Source organism: Phacochoerus africanus, chromosome X (genome assembly GCF_016906955.1).
Source record: "Phacochoerus africanus isolate WHEZ1 chromosome X, ROS_Pafr_v1, whole genome shotgun sequence".
Taxonomy (NCBI): domain Eukaryota; kingdom Metazoa; phylum Chordata; class Mammalia; order Artiodactyla; family Suidae; genus Phacochoerus; species Phacochoerus africanus.
This window is the reverse complement of record NC_062560.1, coordinates 91,430,484-91,453,619: the sequence shown is the minus strand read 5'-3', so window position 1 is coordinate 91,453,619 and position 23,136 is coordinate 91,430,484. Positions and strand designations below refer to the sequence as shown.

Here is a 23,136-nt window from a genome sequence, read left to right as displayed (position 1 = left end):
GGGGGCATGAAAGCAAGCAAGATGGGTGGTGGGCGGGGGGATAGCAGGCTAATCTTTCAAGCAGCTGTGTGTCCCAGGGTTAAGTCTTCATCTCTTTCCCCAGGTTTCACCCAGCTGACTTTCCCAAGCCTGGGCTAGAGTCTATGAAAGCATGCTGACAAGTAGAAAATTCTGGTTGACATGAGGTTGCAGGTTCGATCCCTGGCCTCACTCAGCGGGTTAAGGATCTGGTGTTGCTGCGAGCTGCGGTGTAGGTCGAAGACACGGCTCGGATCTGGCATTGCTGTGGCTGTGGTGTAGGGCGGCAGCTACAGCTTGGACTGGACCCTTAGCCTGGGAACCTCCATATGCCGCGAGTGCAGCCCTAAAAAAGACAAAAAGATAAAGAAAAAAGAAAATCCTGGTTGAATGCGAGTGAGAAAGTATAATAAAGGGGCACCTTATCAGCTCACAGGGATTCTGTGCAATTGACGATAGGGAAAGGCAGAATCTTAGGGGCAGGTGCCAGGGCGGATGAGGGCAGGATGTGGTTACCAGATTGGCAGTCCCTCAAGGACTACGTTCTAACTCTGCATTTCCTCCAGGTTGGCACTGTCAGATCCTGGTGGAATCATGCCAAAGACTGTGACTCCTCAGTGTTAAGCCTAGAAGCCTCTTTAGTAATCTGCTAAGACTCCTGCTGAGATGCGGGAAGCCTCGATCAGTGGGGGAACCGAGAGGACAGGAAAGAGGAGCAGTCTGAGAAAAGCAGTATCTGGTGAAGGAGGGGAGTCAGCGGTGAGAGAACAAAGGGAGGAAAATGAGGATCTGGGAAGATACAGCCTAGGGAGGAGAGCAGAAGAAACAGGAGAGGGGTCTTTGAGGAGGAAAATCTGAGAGAGATGTAAAGCCAGGTCTTAGAGAGGGAGGAGATGCTAAGAAAAGACAAGTCTAGGAGGAATGAGAGATTCTAGAGGCAAAGGGGCAGGGATGAGAGGACTATGGGAGAAGGAGTCAGGGTCGGGGGCAGAGAGGTTTAGAACCATTCTAGCCCCACTATACCACCAAACCAAGAAATTCTCATCAAGGTCACGAATGACCCCTATGTCACCAAAACCAATGGCCATGTTGCAGTCCTTAACTTCTACGCCACCTTCGACAGCCCCTCTGACTTTGCCCTTCTTGAAATATTTTCTTCTCTTGGTCTCTGTGATAGTTTCCTGATAGTCCCCATCTTTCTGGCTACTTCATTGACTCTTCCTTCTCCTCTGTTGGATTCTTTTTTTTTTTTGTCTTTTTGTCTTTTTTTTAAGGGCTGCGCCCACCATGTATGGAGGTTCCCAGGCTAGGGGTCGAATCGGAGCTGCAGCTGCCAGCCTACGCCAGAGCCACAGCAATGCCAGATCCAAGCCTCATCTGCAACCTACACCACAGCTCACGGCAACGCCAGATCCTTAACCCACGGAGAGAAGCCAGGGATCGAACACAAACCTCATCATTACTAGTCGGGTTCGTTAACCACTTAGCAACGATGGGAACTCCTGTTGGATTCTAAAATACAGGTGTTTCCCAGGAGTCTGACCTCAGTCTATTTCCCTTCTGGCTCTGCATTCCCACTCTTGGGAGACTCATCTCTCTTCCAGGGTTTCAATTACCCTTTGTAGCCTGATGACTTCAAATCGTCATTTTCAGCCCAGACTTCTCTGACATTCAGACCCCTATATACTGACATCTCCACTTGGCGGTCTGGAAAGCTTCTCAAACTCAACTTGTCCAAAAATTATATCCTTGATTCCCTTTGAACTAAAACCAATCCTCCCTCCATCTTCTCCATTTGAGAAAGCCATCAGTTTAGACTCATAGTTAGACTTAACATCATTCTTTTCTTTTCTTTATATAATGATTTTTATTTTTTTTCTTATAGCTGGTTTACAGTGATCTGTCAATTTCCTACTGTCCAGCATGGTGACCCAGTTACACATCCATGTACACAATCTTTTTTCTCCCATTATCATGCTCCATCATAAGTGACCAATCATAGTTCCCAGTGAATGTCACTCTTTTCTCTCTCTCTGACCCTCCACACCCCATCGCATATGATCTGTAAATCCTTCCAATCCTATCTGCAGTATATGGCTCATTCATCTGTCTATTGGTTTCCCATGTAAAAATGATAACTCCATTAGTATCCATTACCATTATCTATCTCTCAAAATTTGTGGTCTCGGGACCACCTGACACTTTCAAGAATTATTTGGGAAACAACTCAGTGTCCTTCAACTAGTGAATGGATAAACAAACTATGGCACATCTGTACAATGGAATATTACCCAGCAATAAAAAGGAATGTACTATTGGTACAGGCAATCACATGGATGAAGCTCAAATGTATTATGCTGAGTGAAAGAAGCCAGATTCAAAATGCTTTTTACAGTGTCATTTCATTTATATGACTTTTTGTTTTGTTTTGCTTTTTAGGGCCACATGCATGGCATATGGAGGTTCCCAGGCTAGGGATCGAATAGGAGCTATAGCCGCCAGCCTACATCACAGCCACAACAACGTCAGATCTGAGTTGCATCTGTGACCTACACCACAGCTCAGGGCAATGCCAGATCCTTAACCCACTGAGCAAGGCCAGGGATTGAACCCTGAACCTCATGGATGCTAGTCAGATTCGTTAACCGCTGAGCCACACGGGGAATTCCTATTTGACATTTTAAAATGACAGAGCTATAGGGCTGGAGAATAAATTAGTGGTTGCCTGAGTTGGGGTGGGGAAAGGCATTGACTACAATGATGTGGCACATGAAATTATTCCGGATGTTGGAACTGTAAAGATTGTTGTATAACTCTACAATTCGTGAAATTATACACCCTAAAGAATGAATTTTATGTGTCCTTTCACATTGTGTCACACAGAATATAAAATGACATGTAGGGAATTCCCATTGTGGCTTAGCAGAAATGAATCTGACTAGCATCCATGAGGATGCAGGTTCAATCCCTGGCCTTGCTCAGTGGGTTAAAGATCTGGCATTGCCGAGAGGTGTGGTGTAGGTCACAGACAGGGCTTGGATCTGGCATTGTTGGGGCTGTGGCATGGGCCAGCAGCTGTAGCTCCAATTAGACCCCTAGCCCGGCAACCTCCACATGCCAAGAGTGGAGCCCTAAAAAGACAAAAAAAAAAAGAAAAGGACATGTAGACATATTTAAAAATAAATAAATAAAAAGTATTAGTTAAAAAATTATTAAAGGCCCCCAAAGGGCTTTCATCTTTCTGGGTTATATCTATCAGTATTTAACATATTAGAAATTAAAATGGATAAATTTTAAAACTACTTTTAATTTAAAATCATAACAATAAACCCATTGCATGTTAAAATAAGCTATATTTATGAAAAATTACTATTTTCCGGAACCAAAAAATTAGCAAGAAAAACTGGCATTGTACTACATTTTTGCAAATCTCTTTATTTTTTATATATTTGTTTATTTTGCTTTTTAGGGCCACACCTGCAAAGTGGCATATGGAAGTTCCCAGCCTAGGGGTTGAATCGGAGCTGCAGTTGCCAGCCTACGCCACAGTCACAGCAACGCAGGGTCCGAGCCTCACCTTCGACCTGCATCACAGCTCACGGCAACCCCAGATCCCTGACCCACTGAGCGAGGCCAGGGATCAAACCCGCATCCTCATGGATATTAGATTTGTTTCCACTGCACCACGATGGAAACTCCCACAAATCTCTTCAATATCTGGCTGAATAAAAGAGCAGCTGGATTCTCGTACCTGCATTCAATTGATTGCAATATGTTGTTCTGGCTAAAGGATATGAAGATATGAAGAAAGGCTGGGTATGTAGTAAGAGAAGGGGGCGATTTAATAACTTTTTAGGCAGAATTCTAAGAATGACCCCCCCAAATGATGCTTACCTGTGGATAAATTTCCTCCCCTCGGAGTTCCCTGGTGGCTCAGTGGGTTAAGGATCTGTCATTGTCACTTTTGGCTCTGGTTACTGGGGAGGTGTGGTTTTGATCTCTGGCCTCAGGACTTCTTCATGCCATGGACAAAGCCAAAAAATAAAATTCACTTCCTCTCCTTTGAGAGTGCGTGTTTATGATGATTCTCACTCCCGTGATTATGTTATTTGGCAAAGAGAATTTCTCCAGAGGTTAGAGATTAGAGATTCTAATCTAATCATGTGAGTCTTTTCCAAGTGGATTGCTTCCTTTGGCTAGTGGCAGGAAAGGAAGACAGAGAGATTGGAAGCATGCAAAGTGCTTGACATGCCAATGAGGGTTTGATCGTAGAAGGGGCCACATGAGAAGAAATGTGGGCAGCCTCTAAGAGGCAGAAAATGGTTGTTAGATGACAGTCAGCAAGGCCACAGGGATCTCAGACTTACAACCTGAAAGACCGAAATTTTTCTAACATTCTGAGTGAAAGCAGATTTTTTTTCCCCCTAGAGCCTCCAGGTAACAGCCCAGCCCAGCCAACAATTTGACTAAGCAGAGAACTCAGGTGAAACCCCCTGGACTTCTTATCTACAGAACTGTGAAATAAGGGAGTTCCCGTCTAGGCTCAGGAGAAACAAATCTGACTAGCATGCATGAGGATGTGGGTTCGATCCCTGGCCCTTCTCAGGGTGTTAAGGATCCAGCATTATCGTGAGCTGTGGGGGTAGGTCGTAGACACAGCTCAGATCCCAAGTTGCTGTGGCTGTGGTGTAGGCCGGCAGCTACGGCTCCGATTTGACCCCCGGCCTGGGAACTTCCATATGCCACAGGCGTGGCTCTAAAAAGGGAGAAAAAAAAAAAGAAATGTGAAATAATAAATAGGCTTTATATTAAGTTGTTAAATTTGCGGTACTTTGTTGTGGCAGCAATAGAAAACTAATACACTGTGCACATTCTTTTTAATAGTACATGTAAACTTCGCAAGTGGTAGTTTCTTAATGTTTATTTGCAGTGTGGAATCTGAAGCCATATCAATGAACCTTTTGTACTCTGTTACATTAAAATCCATTGACCCAAGTTGCACTTTGAATGGATCTATTATCCATGCACGATTTTGTAACATCTTGCGTTAGTCATTTGGAAAATATTGGCCCGCCCAGTTATACATATCTTCCAATTGTTGACTCATTTCATGATTATACAATATAAAAATCCACACTTATTAAGATCACTACTAATCTTATCAGAAATGTCTTTAGGATATTGAGAAACTCTTGAGCTCATAGAGGCAGATACAGGTTTTCCAGAATTCTTTTTCTTTCTTGAAAGCTTAAAGTTTATCATTGACAACAGATATAATCAGTCATTTTCCTTGAAATGACTGGATCACTTTATTCATTTATAACAAAATGCTGGCCAAATACCCAAGCCTGAATCACCATAGCTTTTCTATCAGTTGTTCTTTCAAGTAAAAAAAAAAAGCATTCCATGAAAAACTGGCTAGTTTAGCTTGCAATTCCATCCAACAAGTGCTTTTCCTATGCTAACCATCATACTTCAGTGAGCTGTAGAAGAGCTTTATATATCCTTTCTATTTGTGACACAGACTTTTAAAAACAACATGTACTCAAAGGGTTGAGATTTATTCAAAATGAAGGATCTTGACTGTTTAATCAAGACATTCTTAAATGAAACTGGTATTTCTTCTACCAGGAGTACATTGATGATGAAGAAGAATATGAATATAGTCTCATGCCTTGCCTTGATCCGTGCTAAGCGGCTGGCATTTAATCCACTGTTGCTTTTGCTCTGTTGGTGCAAATGTCAATGTGGTGAAAATGGCAAATAATGTCTCAGTATTATTATGAAAGTAGCTTTGAACCCCTTGATCAACCCTTAGTGGTCCCCATGGGTTTTGGATCACACATTTAGGGTTGCTGGTCTAGGCTGAGGCTGGCAGGAGAGGTTAAAAAGGAGGCTGGTGGTAAAATTTTAAATAGGCTTAGAAATGGTCTGTGGAGTAACGTGTATATATATGTATGACTAGTTACTTGGCTGCACAGCAGAAATTGGTACAACATTGTAAATCAACTATACTTTAATAAATTGATTAATTAAAAACAGAAATGGGGCGTTCCCATTGTGGCGTAGTGGAAATGAATCCGACTAGGAACCATGAGGTTGTGGGTTCGATCCCTTTGCCTCGCTGCTCAGTGGGTTAAGGATCTGGCGTTGCCATGAGCTGTGGTGTGGGTCGCAGATGCGGCTTGGATCTGGTGTTGCTGTGGCTGTGGTGTAGGCTGGCAGCTACGACTCCAACTAGACTCCTAGCCTGGGAACCTCCATATGTCACGGGTGTGGCCCTAAAAAGACAAAAGACAAAAAGAAAAAAGAAAAAGAGAAATGGGAGTTCTGTCATGGCTCAGTGGAAATGAATCTGACCAGGAACCATGAGGTTGCCGGTTCAATCCCTGGCCTCACTCAGTGGGTTAAGGATCTGGAGTTGCTGTGAGCTGTAGTGTAGGTCACAGACAGGGCTTGGGTCAGGCATTGTTGTGGCTGTGGTGTAGGCCAACGTCTACAGCTCTGATTCAACACCTAGCCCCTAGGAACTTCCATATGCCATGGGTGTGGCCCTAAAAAGCAAAAAAAAAAAAAAAAAAAAAAAAAAAGGAAATGGTCTCTTAACAGAGGAGGCAGCAGAAATAAAGAGAAAATAATTTCTAGATTCCTTCCCCACAAGGACCTCTGCTGTGATTTTTTTTTTTTTTTTTTTGCCTTTTTAGGGCCACACTTGTGGCATAAGGAAGTTCCTTGGCTAGGGGTCAAATCAGAGCTACAGCTGCTGGCCTACACCACAGCCACAACTACAAAGGATTCAAGCCGTGTCTGTGACCTACACCACAGCTCATGACAACGCTGGATCCTTAACCCACTGAGCGAGACAAGGGATCAAACCTGTGTCCTCGTGGATGCTAGTCAGGCTCGTTACTGCTGAGCCATAAAGGGAACTTCCTGCTGTGGTCTTCTTACTCCCGACTTGTCTTGCTCCTGAGCTGTCCCAGCCAAGTCAATAGCTACTCTCTAAATCGCACCCCCGCCCCATTCTGAGATCTTGGTTACTCTGTCTTGCAAGGTCAAAATACTAACAGAGAAACCCATCCTGGCTCGTGTGCAGCTGGCACCCTACCCTAGAGCCCCAAGGCTCTGCCAGACTGAATCTGTCCAATTACTCTATGTCAAAAGGCATTTCATTCCTATGGAATGAGTGCCTTCTGTGTACCCACTCCTGGGCCTGGGAGGGAGGAGAGATGGCAAGGCCACAGCCCCTCCCCTGATCACCTCAGTAGAGTACCTGGCTTCACGTCTGAAAAGGGAGCTCAGATAATAAGCCTATGGAAGTAGGCAGATATTAGCACGGTCTTGGAGGTTCCCTGGGATAAGTGTGGGTGCAATGAGGACCTGAAAATGAGATGAAGAATTTGAATCAGAGGGGAGAGAGAAGGCATTCCAGACCTAGGCAGGGGCAGAGATGATCACGTCGGGGGCAAATGTAGTGACAAGCGCCAGCTGGGAGGAAGAGGGAGAGCTAGAATCGGAAGTGAGGCTGGAGTTATAGGGGAAATTATGAATGCCTGACTTATTCCATGAAAGCTGTGTTTTTTGGTTTTTTGTGGGTTTTTTGCTTGTTAGGGCCGTATCCGTAGCATATGGGAGTTCCAAGGCTAGGGGTCGAATTGGAGTTGTAGACGTTGGCCTACACCACAGCTCACGGCAATGCCAGATCCTTAACCCACTGAGCAAGGCCAGGGATCGAACCCGAAACCTCATGGATCCTAGCTGGGTTTGTTAACTGCTAAGCCATGAGGGGAACTCCTGCAAGCTCTTTTAGGCAGCTAAACCAAGCATACAGAAAGTATGTGGAACAAAAAGAACGAATACCAATTTACCTACAGTATTTCATTTCATCCTCACTCCAGCCTGTGAGATGGGTGCTACTGTTTTTATCTCCAGGAAACTGAGGCTCTGAGCGATTGGTTAACTTACCCAAGGTAAACTCCAGAGGAGGGATTCCAACCCAGATCTGCTTTCAAAGCCTATGCTCTGAATAACTGTAATGATGGAGGGGCAGATGAGAATAATTAAAATGGTAACAGCCAACATAGCTTGGCTCCTAAATATGTGTCCTGCTGAACAATCTACACCCTTTTTCATTCCATCTTCACTATAATCCTGTGAGGCAGGCACCATCATTACCTTATTTCACACAGGGGAAAATTGGGAATTGAAAGGTTAAGTCGGAGTTCCCATCATGGCTCAGCTGAAATGGATCTAACCAGCACCTATGAGGACGCAGGTTCGATCCCTGGCCTTGCTCAGTAGGTTAAGGATCCAGCGTTGCCCTGAGCTGTGGTATAGGTTGCAGACACGGCTCGGATCCCACGTTGCTGTGGCTGTGGTGTAGGCCGGCAGCTACAGCTCCCATTCGACCCCTGGCCTGGGAACCTCCATATGCCGCAGATGCGCCCTAAAAAGACAAAAAAAAAAAAAAAAAGGTTAAGTCATTTGCCCCAGGGCACACAGCTGGGATACACACCCAAGCCCATCCAATTCTAAAGCCCAAGCTTTTCCACTTTAGGGTCTACTGCAGAAATAATGAAACCAAGCAGGGCCCTGTGGGCTCCTGGGCACACAAGCCTTTCTGTGGTCCCCATTTCTTGTTTTTAAGGAATTAACTTCAGCCTCCAAGATCTTCCCTGAGTTCCAAAGGGCGGGTTCAGACAGTTGCTCATCAGGGAGGGGAGGGGATGCAGAGACCAGAGAGAAGCAATCAAGAAACAATAGCATAGCTTTGGGGCATGGGCCTGGTCCCTCCTCAAGGAATATACATAACAATATCTTTGAGTTGTTCTTCAGAACTAACCCCCCCAAGTGGAAGATGTTAATGAAGCATTCTTTATTTTATTTTATTATTTTATTTTATTTTATTTTATTTTGTCTTTTTGCCTTTTCTAGGGCCGCTCCCGTGGCACATGGAGGTTCCTAGGCTAGGGGTCCAATTGGGAGCTGCAGCCACCGGCCTACACCAGAGCCACAGCAACGCAGGATCCGAGTCACGTCTGTGACCTACACCACAGCTGACGGCAACGCCGGATCCTTAACCCACTGAGCAAGGCCAGGGATCGAACCTGCAACCTCGTGGTTGCTAGTCCGATTCGTTAATCACTGCACTAAGACGGGAACTCCAATGAAGCATTCTTTATTCCAGAAAGAAGATCACCAGACCCCTGACCACCAGCTTTGAAAACAATGCAAGCTTGCCTCTACCCTGATCCTTATCTGCAGCCTTATTTTTCACTCCCCAAACTATAAAACCACCTCCTAGTGTCCCCTGGGGGTGGGGGGCACAGTCTTTGAGGCATTAGTCTGCTATGGCCCTCCTTTGCCTGGCAAAGCAATGCAACTGTTTTTTTCCTCCTTCACCAAAAACTCTATCTCCGCGTTTCTCTTTGGCACCAGTGAGCAGATGCCAAGTTCCGGCAGCAATACTAGCCATTAGATGACAACTGGGGTGGTGGCCATGGTGGAGACTTGCTCAGGTTGTGGCACCAGTCAGCCACTTACGTTGGGCCCTTCTGCCAACTTCCTAACTCCACAGCCGCACACAGGCCTCTAAGTGGGGCGTCTGGGGCGACTACCAAATGGATCGCATCCTCCACACAGCGGTATTCCCAAATCTCACAGAGTGCTGACACAAAACAGATTTCAATTCCAACCTCCGATCCATTAGTCACAAGCTATTGGGTATGTCACTTAACGTCTCTGTGCCTCAGTTTCCTGCTGGCCTTTAAATGGGAGGAATAGGAGTTCCTATCTTGGCTCAGCAGTTAATGAGGCTGAATAATAGTATCCATGAGGACGCGGGTTCGATCCCTGGCCTCTCTCAGTGGGTTAAGGATCCCGTGTTGCCATGAGCTGCGGTGCAGGTCGAAAACACAGCTCAGATCCCACGTAGCTGTGGCTGTGGTGTAGGCCGGAGGCTACAGCTCTGATTCGACCCCTAGCCCGGGAACCTCCATGTGCCATGGGTACAGCCCTAAAAAAAAAGAGGCAATACATAAATAAATAAATGGGAGAAATAACAGTACCTACCTCATAGGATTTCCCTGAGGAGTAAATGAAATAATAAAGCAAAAACGTGCTTAGCACAGTGTAAACGCTCAATAAATGTTACTTATTTGTGTTGTGGTGGGGGTCATTCTTAGGAGTTTGTCAGGCGCCACCTCCTAGAAAGTTATCTGCCGCTAGTTACCAGTATCTGGCATTTACTTAGGCAGGATCAAGAGGGCACCAAGAATTTTAAAAAATAAATAAATAAAGGGGGTGCAGGGAGTTCCCGTTTTTGCTCAGCAGTAGCAAACCCAATTAGTATCCATGAGGATGCAGGTTCGATCCCTGGCCCCGCTCAGCGGGTTAAGGATCTGGTGTTGCCGTGAACTATGGTGTAGGTTGCAGATGTGGCTCAGAGTCTGAGTTACTACGGCTGTGGTGAAGGCTGGTGGCTGCAACTGATTTGACCCCTTATCCTGGGAACTTTCATACGACACACATGTAGCCCTAAAAAAACAAACCAAAACGAAACAAAAGTAAGGATGCAAACGAACTTCTTTGCAGAACTAGACTCTCACAGACTTTGAAAATCTTAGGGTTACCAAAAGGGAGAGGTGGAGGGAGGGGTGGCCTGGGGGTTTGGGACTGGCATATGCACACTGTGGCATATGGAATGACTGGTCAACGGGGACCTGCTGTATAGCACAGGGAACGCTACCCAATATTCTGTGATAATCTGTGCGGGAAAAGAATCTTTGAGAGAATGGCTATGTTTGTATGTTTGACTGGGTTGCTTGGTGGTACAGCAGAAATGATCAGAGCCTTGTAAATTCATTATACTTCCATGAAAGTTTAAAAGAGAGAGAGAGAGAGGAGAGGAGAATGCACACCTGAGGACTCCGCATCACTGCATCTTCCTCCGGAGGCCAGGCTGGGGGAGGAGCCTGGCTCAGGGAAGAGGCTGGAGAGGCCGGTGGGCGGAGCCAGGGGCGGGGCTAGAGAGACAGAACGGAGGCCCCAGGAAGCCTGGCAGGGAGGGACCTTCCCAGGCACCCTCCCTCTCACCCCTCCTGCTTCCTCTGTTTTTCTAGGCCCCTGCAGGTCCAAATGAGGAGCAAATGGGGAGCTGCGAGGGGGCTCTGTCCGGAGAGAGCCTGGCACCACATGGGCCACAGCTCCGGCTCAAATGGCGACCCAGACGGACGCAGCCAGTGCAGGAGCAGAGCTGACCCGGCAACAAACTGTGCTCCAGAGGGGACCCCGCTGTCCCAGGCACCCAAGGGGCTGGGGCCAAGACTTGGCACATTTGGGACATTTGGACTTGAGGGCAGAGGTCCCAGTCACCATTTGCTATTTTTTGCTTCGGGGAGAGGGTTGGGCGTCAAGAAAACCCTCTGCCCTCCCCTCTCAGCACAGACCCTGCCTTGCTTCTTCCCTCCCCTTGGCCCCCATTCTGTTTTCTAGGCTTCTGGGCCCCGGCCCCAGGGACCAAGGCTCACGAGGCAGAGGCTAGAGGGAAAAGGAGTACCTCCTTTCCCCAGGGGAGAGCAAAACCTGTTCTGGGGCTTTCCACCTGGCATCCTAGGTCCTCTTCCAGTTTCCTGCTGGCCTAGGCTCTCCCTGTTCCCTGCCGCCCCCTCCCACCCTGATCCCCAGGGGCAGAACTGACAGATGTGCAGTACTGTGGTTAAGAGCATAGAGGGGGAGGGAGTGGGAATTTGGGGTTAATAGATGCAAACTATTCCATTTATTTTTATTTGTTTGTTTATTTATTTATTTATTTAGCTTTCCTGGAAGATGGAACTTTATTTTCAAACCACCTGAGCTTCGGTGCTGCCCCCTTCCAGCCTGGGAATCTCATACAAGGGGGTGTAGACCCCTCCCTTTCAGAGGGAGGATGGATTGCAAATTCCTTCCAAAGGGGTTATTATTTTTATTTCAATTTAATTTTATTTTTGGTCTTTTTGTCTTTTTAGGGCCGCACCCATGGCATATGGAGGTTCCCAGGCTAGGGGTCCAATAGGAACGATAGTGGCCGGCCTACGCCAGAGCCACAGCAACGGGGGACCCAAGCCACATCTGTGACCTAGACCACAGCTCGCCGCAACACCAGATCCTTAACCCACTGAGCGAGGCCAGGGATCGAACCTGCATCCTCATGGATGTTAGTTGTGTTCACTAACCGCTGAGCCATGATGGGAATGCCCCATGAGTTATTATTTTTAGAATGGATAAGCAATGAGGTCCTTCTGTACAGCACAGGGAACTACATACAATATCTCGTGCTAGAACATGATGGACGACAATATGAGAAAAAGAATGTGTGTGTGTGTGTATGTGTCTATATATAGAGAGAGAGAGACACACACACACATATGACCGGGCCACTTTGCTGTATAGCAGAAATTGACAGAACACCGTAAATCAACTATCATAAACATTTTTAAAAAGATTCTCTGAATGGATTCAAACGAGAGAGCACAGGAGTTCCCGTCGTGGCTCAGTGGTTAATGAATCCGACTAGGAACGATGAGGTTGCGGGTTCGATCTCTGGCCTTGCTCAGTGGGTTGAAGATCTGGCGTTGCCGTGAGCTGTGGTGTAGGTTGCAGACGCGGCTCGGATCCAGCGTTGCTGTGGCCCGATGTAGGCCGGCAGCTACAGCTCCGATTAGACCCCTCGCCTGGGAACCTCCATATGCTGCAGAAGCGGCCTTAGATATGGCAAAAAGACAAAAAAAAAAAAAAAAAAGAGAGAGAGAGAGACCAGAAACTACCCAAGTTCAAATCCCAGCCATGTTACTTTTCACTCTGTGACCTTGGGCAAGTACCTTAATTTCACCTGTGAATGAGGTGAGAAATAGTATCTTCCTCATAGGGTTGTTTGTGAGACTTAAATTAATCCATGCAAAATGCTTAGAACAGTGCCTAGTACATAAATGTTTAACAAATGTTCTGTCCTCTTACTATCCACTTCTGTGCCAAGATTATATTTCCCCTCCTCTCTGCCTGTGTGAGCCGATCCCTGGTCAGTCGCCCCTCTTCCATGAGGGCTTCCCGGGGTCACCTGTTCTCTTGATCTCTGTGACACTCCCCGGGTGAGACTAGATGCACTGTGAGAGCAAGGACTCTGACATGAGCAGAACTTATGAAACGAGTCCCAGAATAACATCTAGTCCCTTGAGTACAATCAAGTTTTGCAAAGTGGGATCCACAGTAAGAAATGTTTTATAGCATAACTCAGGTCATGCATTTAAGTATCTTTTTTTTTACTTTTTATTTATTTTTTTATTCTTTTTGGCCATAGCCAGGGTATGTGGAAGTTCCTGGGCCAGGGATGGAATCTGTGTGCCACAGCAGTGACCTAATCAGCTGCAGTGAGAATGCCAGATCCTTAACCCACTGAGCCTCAAGGGAACTCCTTGAGTACCTTTGGTTTTTTGTTTGTTTTTGTTTTGTTTTTTCTCCTTGAGTATCTTTCAATCTAGATCTAGATACATGCACAAAACAAAAGTTTCACAGCACCATGTATACCCTTATGTGATTCCCTCTTCTGTTTGCTATTCATTCATTTTGTTAAATGCTGGCTGCAGCCCACTAGATTGATTTTAAGCTCTGCCACTCACCGTGACCCATGGTGTTCTCTGTGATAAGCCCTATACAAGGTGAGATTGCGGGTGGGCTTCAGAAGCCCTCAACTCTGAAAAGATGACATGTGAAAGGCATGGCCTATTAACAGAGTAGGGGTCCCTACAGGGGAGATGCAGGGGAGGGGGTGCGGAGGGCACTGGAGGTTGGAGAGGCAGGCTGGGCTTAGGCAGCAAAGGGCTTCGAGGGCCACACAAAAGAGATTGGCTGTTTCCCCTGGGCAATTGGGAATCACTGGAAGTGTCTAAACAGAGGATGCGCATCCTCAGTCTTGTGTTACTGCGGTGGCCGTGAGGAGGATGGATCGGAGAGGCCAGTTCAAGGATGGGGGCCGATATCTGGAAGCTGCATCAGGTATCCAGGTGAGATAGGACAGATGAGGCCATGACTGAAGAAGCAACCAGGATAGTGGGGAGCACAGAGGAGGCAAATGTGAGAAGCTGTGAAGACCACCATGAGTGGAGCTTGGTGGCTGAGGCTTTTAGCTTGAGCCACTGGGCCAACGTGACGCTCATTACTGAGGCAGGTATAGGAGAAGTTTGTGGGGGGGACAAAATCAGTTCACTTTTGGAATGAGTTGAAAACACCAATCAGGAGAATTTCAGATGGGAAACATAATTCCCCATTTGTCATTCATTGAATAAGCATTAATGGGACTCACCTAGAAGCTAGCATCCACAATTGCCATCATTTCAAAAAAGGAGAGACTATTTTGCCACCAAAAAAGGAGGGGACGTAAGGTCAAAAAAAGGACAATCTTTTTTTTTTTTTTTTTGGTCTTTTTGCCATTTTTAGGGCTGCTCCCACGGCATATGGAGGTTCCCAGGCTAGGGGTCTAATCGGAGCTGTAACCGCCAGCCTACACCACAGCCACAGCAACGCGGGATCCGAGCCACGTCTGCGACCTACACCACAGCTCACGGCAACGCCGGATCCTTCACTCACTGAGCAAGGGCAGGGATCGAAGCTGCAACCTCATGGTTCCTAGTTGGATTCGTTAACCACTGCGCCACGACGGGAACTCCAAGGACAAACTTTTATAAGTGAATACATTTAGATTATTTTTAAAAGCTCTACTTTTGATGATTTCCCCATTGAAAGCATGACTGTGTACCCGCCTCCTTTGAGGATGGTAACTGAGATCCACAGATTCGAGGACGGAGCAGAGGAAGAGAGGACAACAAAAGATACCGCGAGGGATGCTTCCAGAAATAGGAAGAAAACCAGGAGAGCGTGACCGTGGAGGCCAAGAGAGGAAGGAGAGCTTCAGAAATGAGGGCTTGGCCACCAGTGTCTTTTGCTACCCAGAGTTCAAAGAGATCATTGAACTTGGCAATTCAGAGGTCATTGGTGACCTCTGGTAGCGCCCTTTCACTAGCAGGGTGGGGACAGGGCCAAGTCACAGGAGGCTGAGGTACGAATGCAAAGTGGGGAAAAGCGTAGACTCGACTTTCAACACACCTGAGGGCCAAGGAGGGAAAAGAGAGAGAAAGAGATGAAGAGAAAGAGCCAGCAAGTTAGGGAAGCAGGAGAACACCACCAGGGAGGGAGAGGCTTTGTTCTGGGCCCTTACAGAGACAGGCATTTTACAACCAGAAGGGAAAGACAAGATACAAAGAAGCTTAAGTTTCCTGAGGAGAAGAGTCCTCGGGCCTGGAGGAAGGGCCCAGAGAAAGAGGGCGGACGAGGCCAAGGCCCAGGTGCACAGATTAGTCTTTAACTAACGAGAGGGGCACCTTGTCCCCTGAGAAGGGAGGGCTGAAGGGGAAGGAAGTTGGAGAGGCAGGCCAGTTGGGTGGGGGTGGGCCAGGGCACTGAGGTAATTCACGCTTGAAAGCCTCTGTTTTCTCAGGGAAGTGGGAGGAGAAGTTGTTCCTTGAGGGGAGAGGGGGCAGGGCAGGAGGAACGCAGGCGCGGTAGGAGCTGAAGAAAGTTTGGAAGGTGGCCCAGGGCCATGTGGAGGCTGGAGCTGGGGAGGTGGCAAGGACACAGGCTCAAGGGTGGCAGAGGGGTAAGAGGCCCAGCTGAGGTTGTTCGAGTCTGTCTTCCTCTATGTAGGTCCTGTCTTCCTCGCTAGGCCGTAAGCACCGTGAGGCAGTGACTGCAGCCCCTTCCTCTTTCTAGTACATTCCCTTGCCTGGCAGTGCCCAGCAGTGTCTGGCCCAGAGGAGGCCCCCAGCCCTCACAGAATGCTGTGGCAAGGAAGTCACTGACACAACCCGGAGGCACTCTAGGGCTGTTAGGGAAAACAGAAGTAGGACCGTTAGAGCCCTGACAGGAAGTCCTTCATTTTGGTTCTTCCAGACCTTTCCTGCCACCTCATTCCTGTTCTGCGCTGACAGGAGAACAGCCAGGTGCTCACTTTTGCCGAGCAACCCTGGCAGGCTTTAAATCCTTCAGGCTAGGAGAGGCCCATGGGAGAGGCCCAATTGAGGGGCCCGTGGCTTCATCTCCCACAAGCTGAATGAGGCCGAGGCAATTCTTAGGAGGTAGTAAGACAGAGCAGTTAGGTAGGGGAGAAGAAAGATCCACGGAGACAGGCCTGGGCTCCCAGAGAGGAAGCTGGGAGCTGGTGTGAGAGGAACCTCAAGGCCTGCTGTTCCGGGAGGGAACGGGCTGGACAGCCTGGATCGTGAAAAACTGTGGCTGAGTGAACACAGGTTCAAGGTTGACCGAGCATGAGCTCTGGGCTCTGGAGGAATATCTACCTCTTCTCCCCTGCTCTCCACGCTTCTGCCTATGTTCTGAGTTCGTGGCCAACCAGAGATCAAAAAGATCCCAGGGTATGACAAGAAGTCTGCTTCTTCGTCCATCACATGCCACCTTCCAGCCCAGTCTCTTCCATCTGGTTCCCTCTCAGCCTTACCCCTCATTTGAGCCGGTGACACAGGACAAGCACACTCTCAACTTCTGCAGGTAAATTCAGCAAGAAGCCTCAGAGATGGATAGAAATTTGAGCTCCCTGGCAGCCCTCCTCCCCCATCCCCCCCCGACTTTCCCCCTACCCCCCCCCCCCACCGACTTTCCTTTCCAAGATCCAGGCTGCACTTACACAATTCAGGGACAGAGAGCTTAGTCCAGTCCAAGGCTCCGCTCATTTCACCACATATAATAAACCTCTGTTTATTGAGAGCCGGTATAGTGCCAGGCCTTTGGGTTAGGTGGTGGCTGGGCTGTGGCAAAGTTTTCCTTTGATCGAGCCAAAACGTGTCTCCCTGTAGCTTCTACCCTGGGCTTCAGCCCTGCCCTTTGAAGTTACAGAGAACAAGTGTATAATCTCATTGCAGCTAATCCTCAGATATTTGAAAATGGCTGTCATTTCCCGAAGAGTTTTGTCTCCTCTGTGGATAAACCTTTCTTTCTTTTTATTTTTAATGAGTCACGACTCTTTGTTTGTTACTCACATAATATCAGGGCTTGTGGAACTTGGTAGAAAAATTCAGAAAAGCCTGAAGAAGGAAGTAAAAACCTACCATAATCTTACTCCCAGAACCGACCACTCTAACACACTCCTTTCTTCTTCTTTTTTTTTTTTTTTTTTTTTTTTGCTTTTTTAGGGCCACACTTGCAGCATATGGAAGTTCCCAGTCTAGGGGTCGAATCGGAGCTAAAGCCGCCGGCCTACACCAGAGCCACAGCAATGCCAGATCTGCCGTATCTGTGACTTACACCACAGCTCACGGCAACGCCGGATCCTTAACCCACTGAGCGAGGCCAGGGATCGAACCTGCATCCTCATGGATCCTAGTCGGGTTCATTAACTGCTGAGCCACGACGGGAACTCCACACATTCCTTTCTTCTAACCAGTCTTCCCCCCAATCCCGCCCCCGCACACTGTGTAACTCTAAGTTATATTGCACAGGCTTCTTTTTTTTTCACTTTTCAATATATTAACTTTCTCCCAATGTTTTACCCAGCCAATTTGAATATGAAATTGTATAACTGTTCAATGATTGCTTTAACCGGCTTTCTAAAGTGAGACATTTGGCTGGTTTCCAATTTTCCTTACTACAGAAAAACACAGTGGGGCTGGAATTTGAAGTAGGCTGGAGGGAGGGAGGGGGTAGGCGAACAGAGAAAAAAAAGAGCTCTTTAATCAAATTATTCATGCTATTTTATTTATGTATGTACGTATTTATTTATTTTTGCTTTTTAGGGCCGCACCCTCAACATATGGAAGTTCCCAGGCGAGGGGTTGAATCAGAGCTAGAGCCGCCGGCCTACACCACAGCCACAGCAATGTGGGATCCAAGCCACATCTGCAACCTACACCACAGCTCACAGCAATGCCGGATCCTTCACCCATCGAGCGAGGCCAGGGCTCGAACCCGCATCCTCATGGATCCTAGTCAGGTTCTGAACCTGCTGAGCTACAATGGAAAGTCCTATTCATATTATTTCAGCATCTGAATTTTTTTCAATTTTTACTTTTGTGTTGATAACATACTTCCCAGAACATGATGGCGAGTGCCTGCTTAGTACTCGGTTGCAAGGACTTACCCTAATTAATAGAACTGGTTTCCTATTATTGGACATAGAGGGGGTTTCTAATTTTTGACGATGACACACCTGCCTGTGATGCATCCGAGGAGCTAAATAAATCTGCGCCTGTGCTGGACAACTGAGGTCAGGAGGCATATTTTCGGGACCTCTAAAGCATAAGGAACCTGCCAGTAGCTGTAACTGGAAGCTTTCTGGCAAAGGCCCAGAAGACTGGCTGAGGTCAAGTACTGTGGCTGAGCCGCTGGGCTTGCCCCCAGGTCAGTACCCATTTACCCAGCCCACATCACAGAGTGTCCAGGCTGATGGTGCCCTTGGGGACCACTGGGGTCACATCCTCCTCTCACACATGAGGGACCCGAGGCCCCAGGGCCAGAGATGGTCCTTCGGCAGCTGCGCAGCTGGGCAGGGCTCTGCTTTCCCCCAGCACCCTGGCTCCCGGACTGGAAGCTGAGCTCTGAGATCTGGAATCTGACCTGGAAACCCTAGAAAAATGCTGCCTGCGCTCCTTTCCCGGACCACTTCCTGCTGAGGCTGGACAGGGGATTCCGGCACTTTTGCAAACAAACCAGTAAAGGCGAAGGCGTGGAAAGAAGACTTAAGGTTCATCCCCACCGACAGGCATCCGCGCCTGCTCCCCCCCCCAGAACCTCCTTTTTCCCCCCCTGGCCTTGGGTGATAAGTTTAAGGGCAGGACGCTATATCAGGTCCACCAGGGAAATCTATTTGGAGTGTGAGCTGAAATCACACGTGAGTCTCTCACTCGCCTTAGGAGCCGGCTCAGCTGTCTCTTGTCGCTGGGAACTGGCTCTGCTAAAGGCCCATCCCCCCCCAGCCTCCTCTGCCTGAGGGCCCCCCCCCCCCCCCCCCCCGCCTCCCCTCAAAGGCCTTGCTGCAGCCTGGGGAATTCGCACAAATGGTGTGCGATTTGCCCCTTTTGTGTTTTCTTTCTGACTTGGAGGTAAAGAAAACCCTTCGCCCCACTCTGACTCTCTGTTTATTCAACTGGGAGAGATTTCACACCCAGGAACACCGCTCTCCCGGCGTGAGCCTTTTTTCCTAAATCTTTGTCGTTGTCCCAGCTATTCCATCCCTGCAGGTCCCTGAATAATTTATGAGTCCACGCTGGCTTTATAAAAGGGTCTTGCAGAAAAGGCCAAAGGAGTTCAGGAGGTTCTGAGAAATAGGAGCCCCCACAGCCTGCCTGGCTGTGACAGCCAGAGGATGGACTCTGCCACTCAGGCTGCAGCCGCCCCCACCCCAGCCCTGACCCTGGCCCCAGCTCCAGCCCTAGTGCAGAGCCCCCCGGCACTCCCTGGCCCAGGAAGCCCATTGTCCCTTCTCTCCTCTGGACAAGAAATAGATGGAAGCGAACGGTAAGTGGAACCTGGCCTTGGGCAACTTGAACTCAGACTTAGTGTGGTTCCTGGGAGAGGAAGGGACATTAGATATGCCTTGTTCTCTGCAAAGGCAAAAGGCGAAAGCCTCACAGCCCCCAGAGGGCTCCACATCTCAGGCTGCAATATCTCAAATGGCTTGTCACCTCACTAGTCGCTCTGGCTGGCAGGAGGGGACTCGGGGACGGGGGCACTGCCAAAGCCGAAAGCTGAACCGTCATGAAACCTGGGTTGAACATGACCTAGGCTGTAGAACGGGGAACATGGTCCAAAGTCCCAAAAAGCCTGTGATGGAGGGACGGTCTCTTTCTTGACCACATCACAAGATTTTCACTGCCTTTTTTTTTTTTTTTCCTACCTTCTAAAGTCTCGTGGGGAGGTGGTGGACCCAGACATTTTTTTTTTTGGCCCCTTTCCCCAGCCCAGGAAGATGGTGGAACTGTGAGCTCTCTGCCTGGAGGGGGAGGTAGGGGGCAAGATATTTTTTCCGCCCAACCCTCATTCATCCCTCTAACCATTTAACCTTCACCAAGCATTGAGGGAAGCACCTGCTGTGTATCGGGCTTTAGGCTAGTAGGTGTTGGGGATTCAGATACAGCAGGACAGAAATCTGCCCTGAAGAAGCTCTAAGGGGAGTTCCCGTCACGGCTCAGTGGTTAATGAATCCAACTGGGAACCATGAGGTGGCGGGTTCAATCCCTGGCCTCGCTCAGTGGGTAAAGGATCTGGCATTGCCGTGAGCTGTGGTGTAGGTTGCAGACAGGGCCGCACCCTAGAAAAAGACAAAAAAAAAAAAAAAGAAGCTCTGAGACAAGTAAATCAATCATCCTCAGTGAGATAACATTGTCCTGGATTCAGGGTCCTTAAGAAAGTCTTCCTGGAGGAGGCGGAATCTGAGCCAAGTTTTTGGCAGGCCTCCTATGTTATCTCAGGGGGCCCACAATCCCCAATCCAGTCTCTTCTTCCTCCACCAACTGACTTCTCCTCCTTGTCCTAGAGGAGCTTGTCTGTGGAGGCCCTGGCTGTCCTCTGCAAGTGACCCCCGGAGGCAGGTGAGGAAACCTGGGGATCTGGTGAGTTTGAACCCCTGTTCCACGCGGTCGCATGCGCCCGTGGCCACATGCCTTCATGCTGAGCAGCTCCCTTCCAGAGAGCCCCCTGACCTCTTTGCAGGGCTGCAGATCTGGCAAAGCACCTCCCCAGCCTTGCCCACATTTCGATTCCTGCAACAGCTCTAGGGAGGAAAGCAGAGTCAAGGTTCCTGGGGCGATTTGGAAGATGAAGAGACCCATTCCCAGAGCAGGGAAGAGATGTGGGCAGGCTCCAGAGCGCATCTGCCGTGGAGCTGGTGCTAGAATTCGAGTCTCCCAGCATCCAGCCCCAGTGCTCTGCCCCCACCTCATCTTTGCTGCTCCAGTAGAACTCTGTCCCCAGGTCTGTCTCCAAACAGGTGTTAGAACGGGGGCAGGAAAGCAAACCACCCCCCCCCCCGGACTTTATCCACTTGTTTTTCAACCACAACCAGGACAGACCCCCTTGCTGGGGCGGGGGCTGGACCCCAGAGATATCTAAGGTCTCTTCCCGATCAACTTACCTGCAAGTTCCTAACCCCTGATACAAAAGAGCCAGTTATCTGGCCATGTACTTTGAGCCACATGCTAGCTTTTGCTTTGGACAGGCCGCCGGTGAGGCAACAGGTGCCAAGGTCACCAAGGGTGACTCCGAGTTCCATCATCCTGTCAGGTAAGCATCTGGCACCTGGCTCAGAACTTGATGTGGCTCCATTAGCCACAGCCCCGTGAAGCAGGAGGAGGGAGGCACCGCTGCGATCACCTTTTCACAGACCAGGAAACTGCAGCCCAGAGAGGTTAAGGGACTTGGCCAAGGTTGGCGTCCCTGGAGTCATGGTCAGTGACCCCTAAGAATGAGCCCCAAGGGAGGGGTCAGTGAACAAAGCCTTAGTAGGAGTTGGAGGACAGAGAGCTAGAGAATCCTTGGCTGAAGGCCTTCTGAGGTGGGGGTGGGTGGGTGGGATCAGTGTCAGGACCGATACAGGCTTGGGGCTGGGGCTTCCCATAGCTTTAAGCACACCAGACATTACCTTCCTGCCTGGAACCCAGTTGTAACAATCCAGAAGGTTCTGTCGCAAAGCTCTCTTTCTTCCTTTTCCTCTCACCCGGTTACTGCAGGCGGAAGGATTTAGGAGCTGGCTTCCTTCTTGGCACTACTGAGCCCTCTGCACATATGAACCCTGCTAAGTTGGGGCCATATTTCTTCTCTGTCCACAGGCTCTTCTGGCCTAAATCCCGCTCCTTTGACTACCTGTACAGTGATGGGGAGATTTTACTGCAGAACTTCCCTGTCCAGGCAACCATCAACCTCTATGAGGACTCGGACAGCGAGGAGGAGGAAGAGGAGGAGGGGGAAGCAGAAGAGGAGGAGAAACAGGAGGCAGATGAAAAGGGGCCAGAAGGGTGTGGGAAGGTTCCAGGGTCAGCACCACACAGGGCCACAGCTCCTCCTCCCTCCCTGCCCCTGACCTGTCCCAATTGAACCAGACAGAGTCTGATTGGGGTTCAGTATGCCTAGTAAGGCCACCAGGGCACTGATTAGCCAGGGATCGCCAGGCACAGCTGTCTGGATTGAAAGCTGCGGCCTCAAGTCATTGGCTCACCCTGGCTCACCCACGAGTCCAGGCCTCTGGCATCTCATTGGGTTGCTGTTTTGTTGACAGTGATAGGGTCCTAGGAGCTCTAGGGGAGGGAAGACTTGTTTTCTGAAGTCCCCAGGGAGCAGATCAGGACAGAGCATGCCCGTGCAGCGGGGAATGGTTGCTCTTCAAGGCTCTTTGACTCCCCAGCCTTCCAGGTGGTTGTATAGTCCTGTCTCCCTAGAGAAAGCCCACCTGCTGGCTTCATCTCCAGGGATATGAGAGCAACAGCAGATCCAGGCACAACTGGGGTGCCTTCCTGATGGACCTTGCAGGAAGGGAAGGGCACATCTAGAGAGTCAGCTTGCTATGGGGACCTCCTCCCTTCTACTGGGGGTCTCTGTGTTGACACGAGATGAATCAGGAGAAAAAATAAACTAGATGATGTTTACCTTTTTCCTGGAACTGGACTGATTTCTTAAGTGAACTCTGCCCATGTTGTCAAGCCGCGGACAGAGGGTCAGAGACCAGCTCAAGGCCAATTCATTGGTCTACCCGAGGTCAGTTGACAGATCATTCTTCACAGGGATGTACCACTGGGGGCCCAACATGGGACCAGGCCGTCTTTGTCAACTTGTGCAATCAGTTTAATTAACCATCAAAGACCTCTTGGAAAGGGGACACAGAGGCCCCCTAGAGAGCAGCTTAAAAGTTGGAAGGAGGGCTGGGGGGTGGGGAAAGCGAGATGTGCAGCCTCAATCGAACTATGGAGATGAGCGGGTGCATGTGGGGAGGGGGCTTGGGAGGCTACTAAGTCCTATCAATTTTACCTTCTCAACTCCCTCTGTATCTGCCGCAGCTCTCAGGCTCTCGGTCACTCTGCAACTTATTTTCTT

General features: G+C 48.9%; 1 protein-coding gene across 1 annotated transcript; it reads left to right on the top strand.

The window, feature by feature from the left end:
• The first annotated feature begins 19,076 nt into the window (after nucleotides 1–19,076).
• On the top strand, nucleotides 19,077–22,696 carry RIPPLY1 (ripply transcriptional repressor 1). Its single transcript, XM_047765779.1, has 4 exons — nucleotides 19,077–19,569; nucleotides 20,588–20,642; nucleotides 21,269–21,333; nucleotides 21,879–22,696. Exons 1-4 carry the CDS (start codon nucleotides 19,418–19,420, stop codon nucleotides 22,141–22,143), a joined length of 537 nt encoding a protein of 178 aa, XP_047621735.1. The 5' UTR covers nucleotides 19,077–19,417; the 3' UTR covers nucleotides 22,144–22,696.
• Nucleotides 22,697–23,136: the final 440 nt, after the last annotated feature.

What these genes read in the sequence shown, in the direction of transcription:
- RIPPLY1 (XM_047765779.1), top strand. Translation starts at nt 19,418, where the DNA reads ATGGACTCTGCCACTCAGGCTGCAGCCGCCCCCACCCCAGCCCTGACC. An exon ending in GAAATAGATGGAAGCGAACG is followed by an intron (nt 19,570 to 20,587) that starts GTAAGTGGAACC and finishes TCCTTGTCCTAG; the next exon opens with AGGAGCTTGTCTGTGGAGGC. An exon ending in CAAGTGACCCCCGGAGGCAG is followed by an intron (nt 20,643 to 21,268) that starts GTGAGGAAACCT and finishes TGCTTTGGACAG; the next exon opens with GCCGCCGGTGAGGCAACAGG.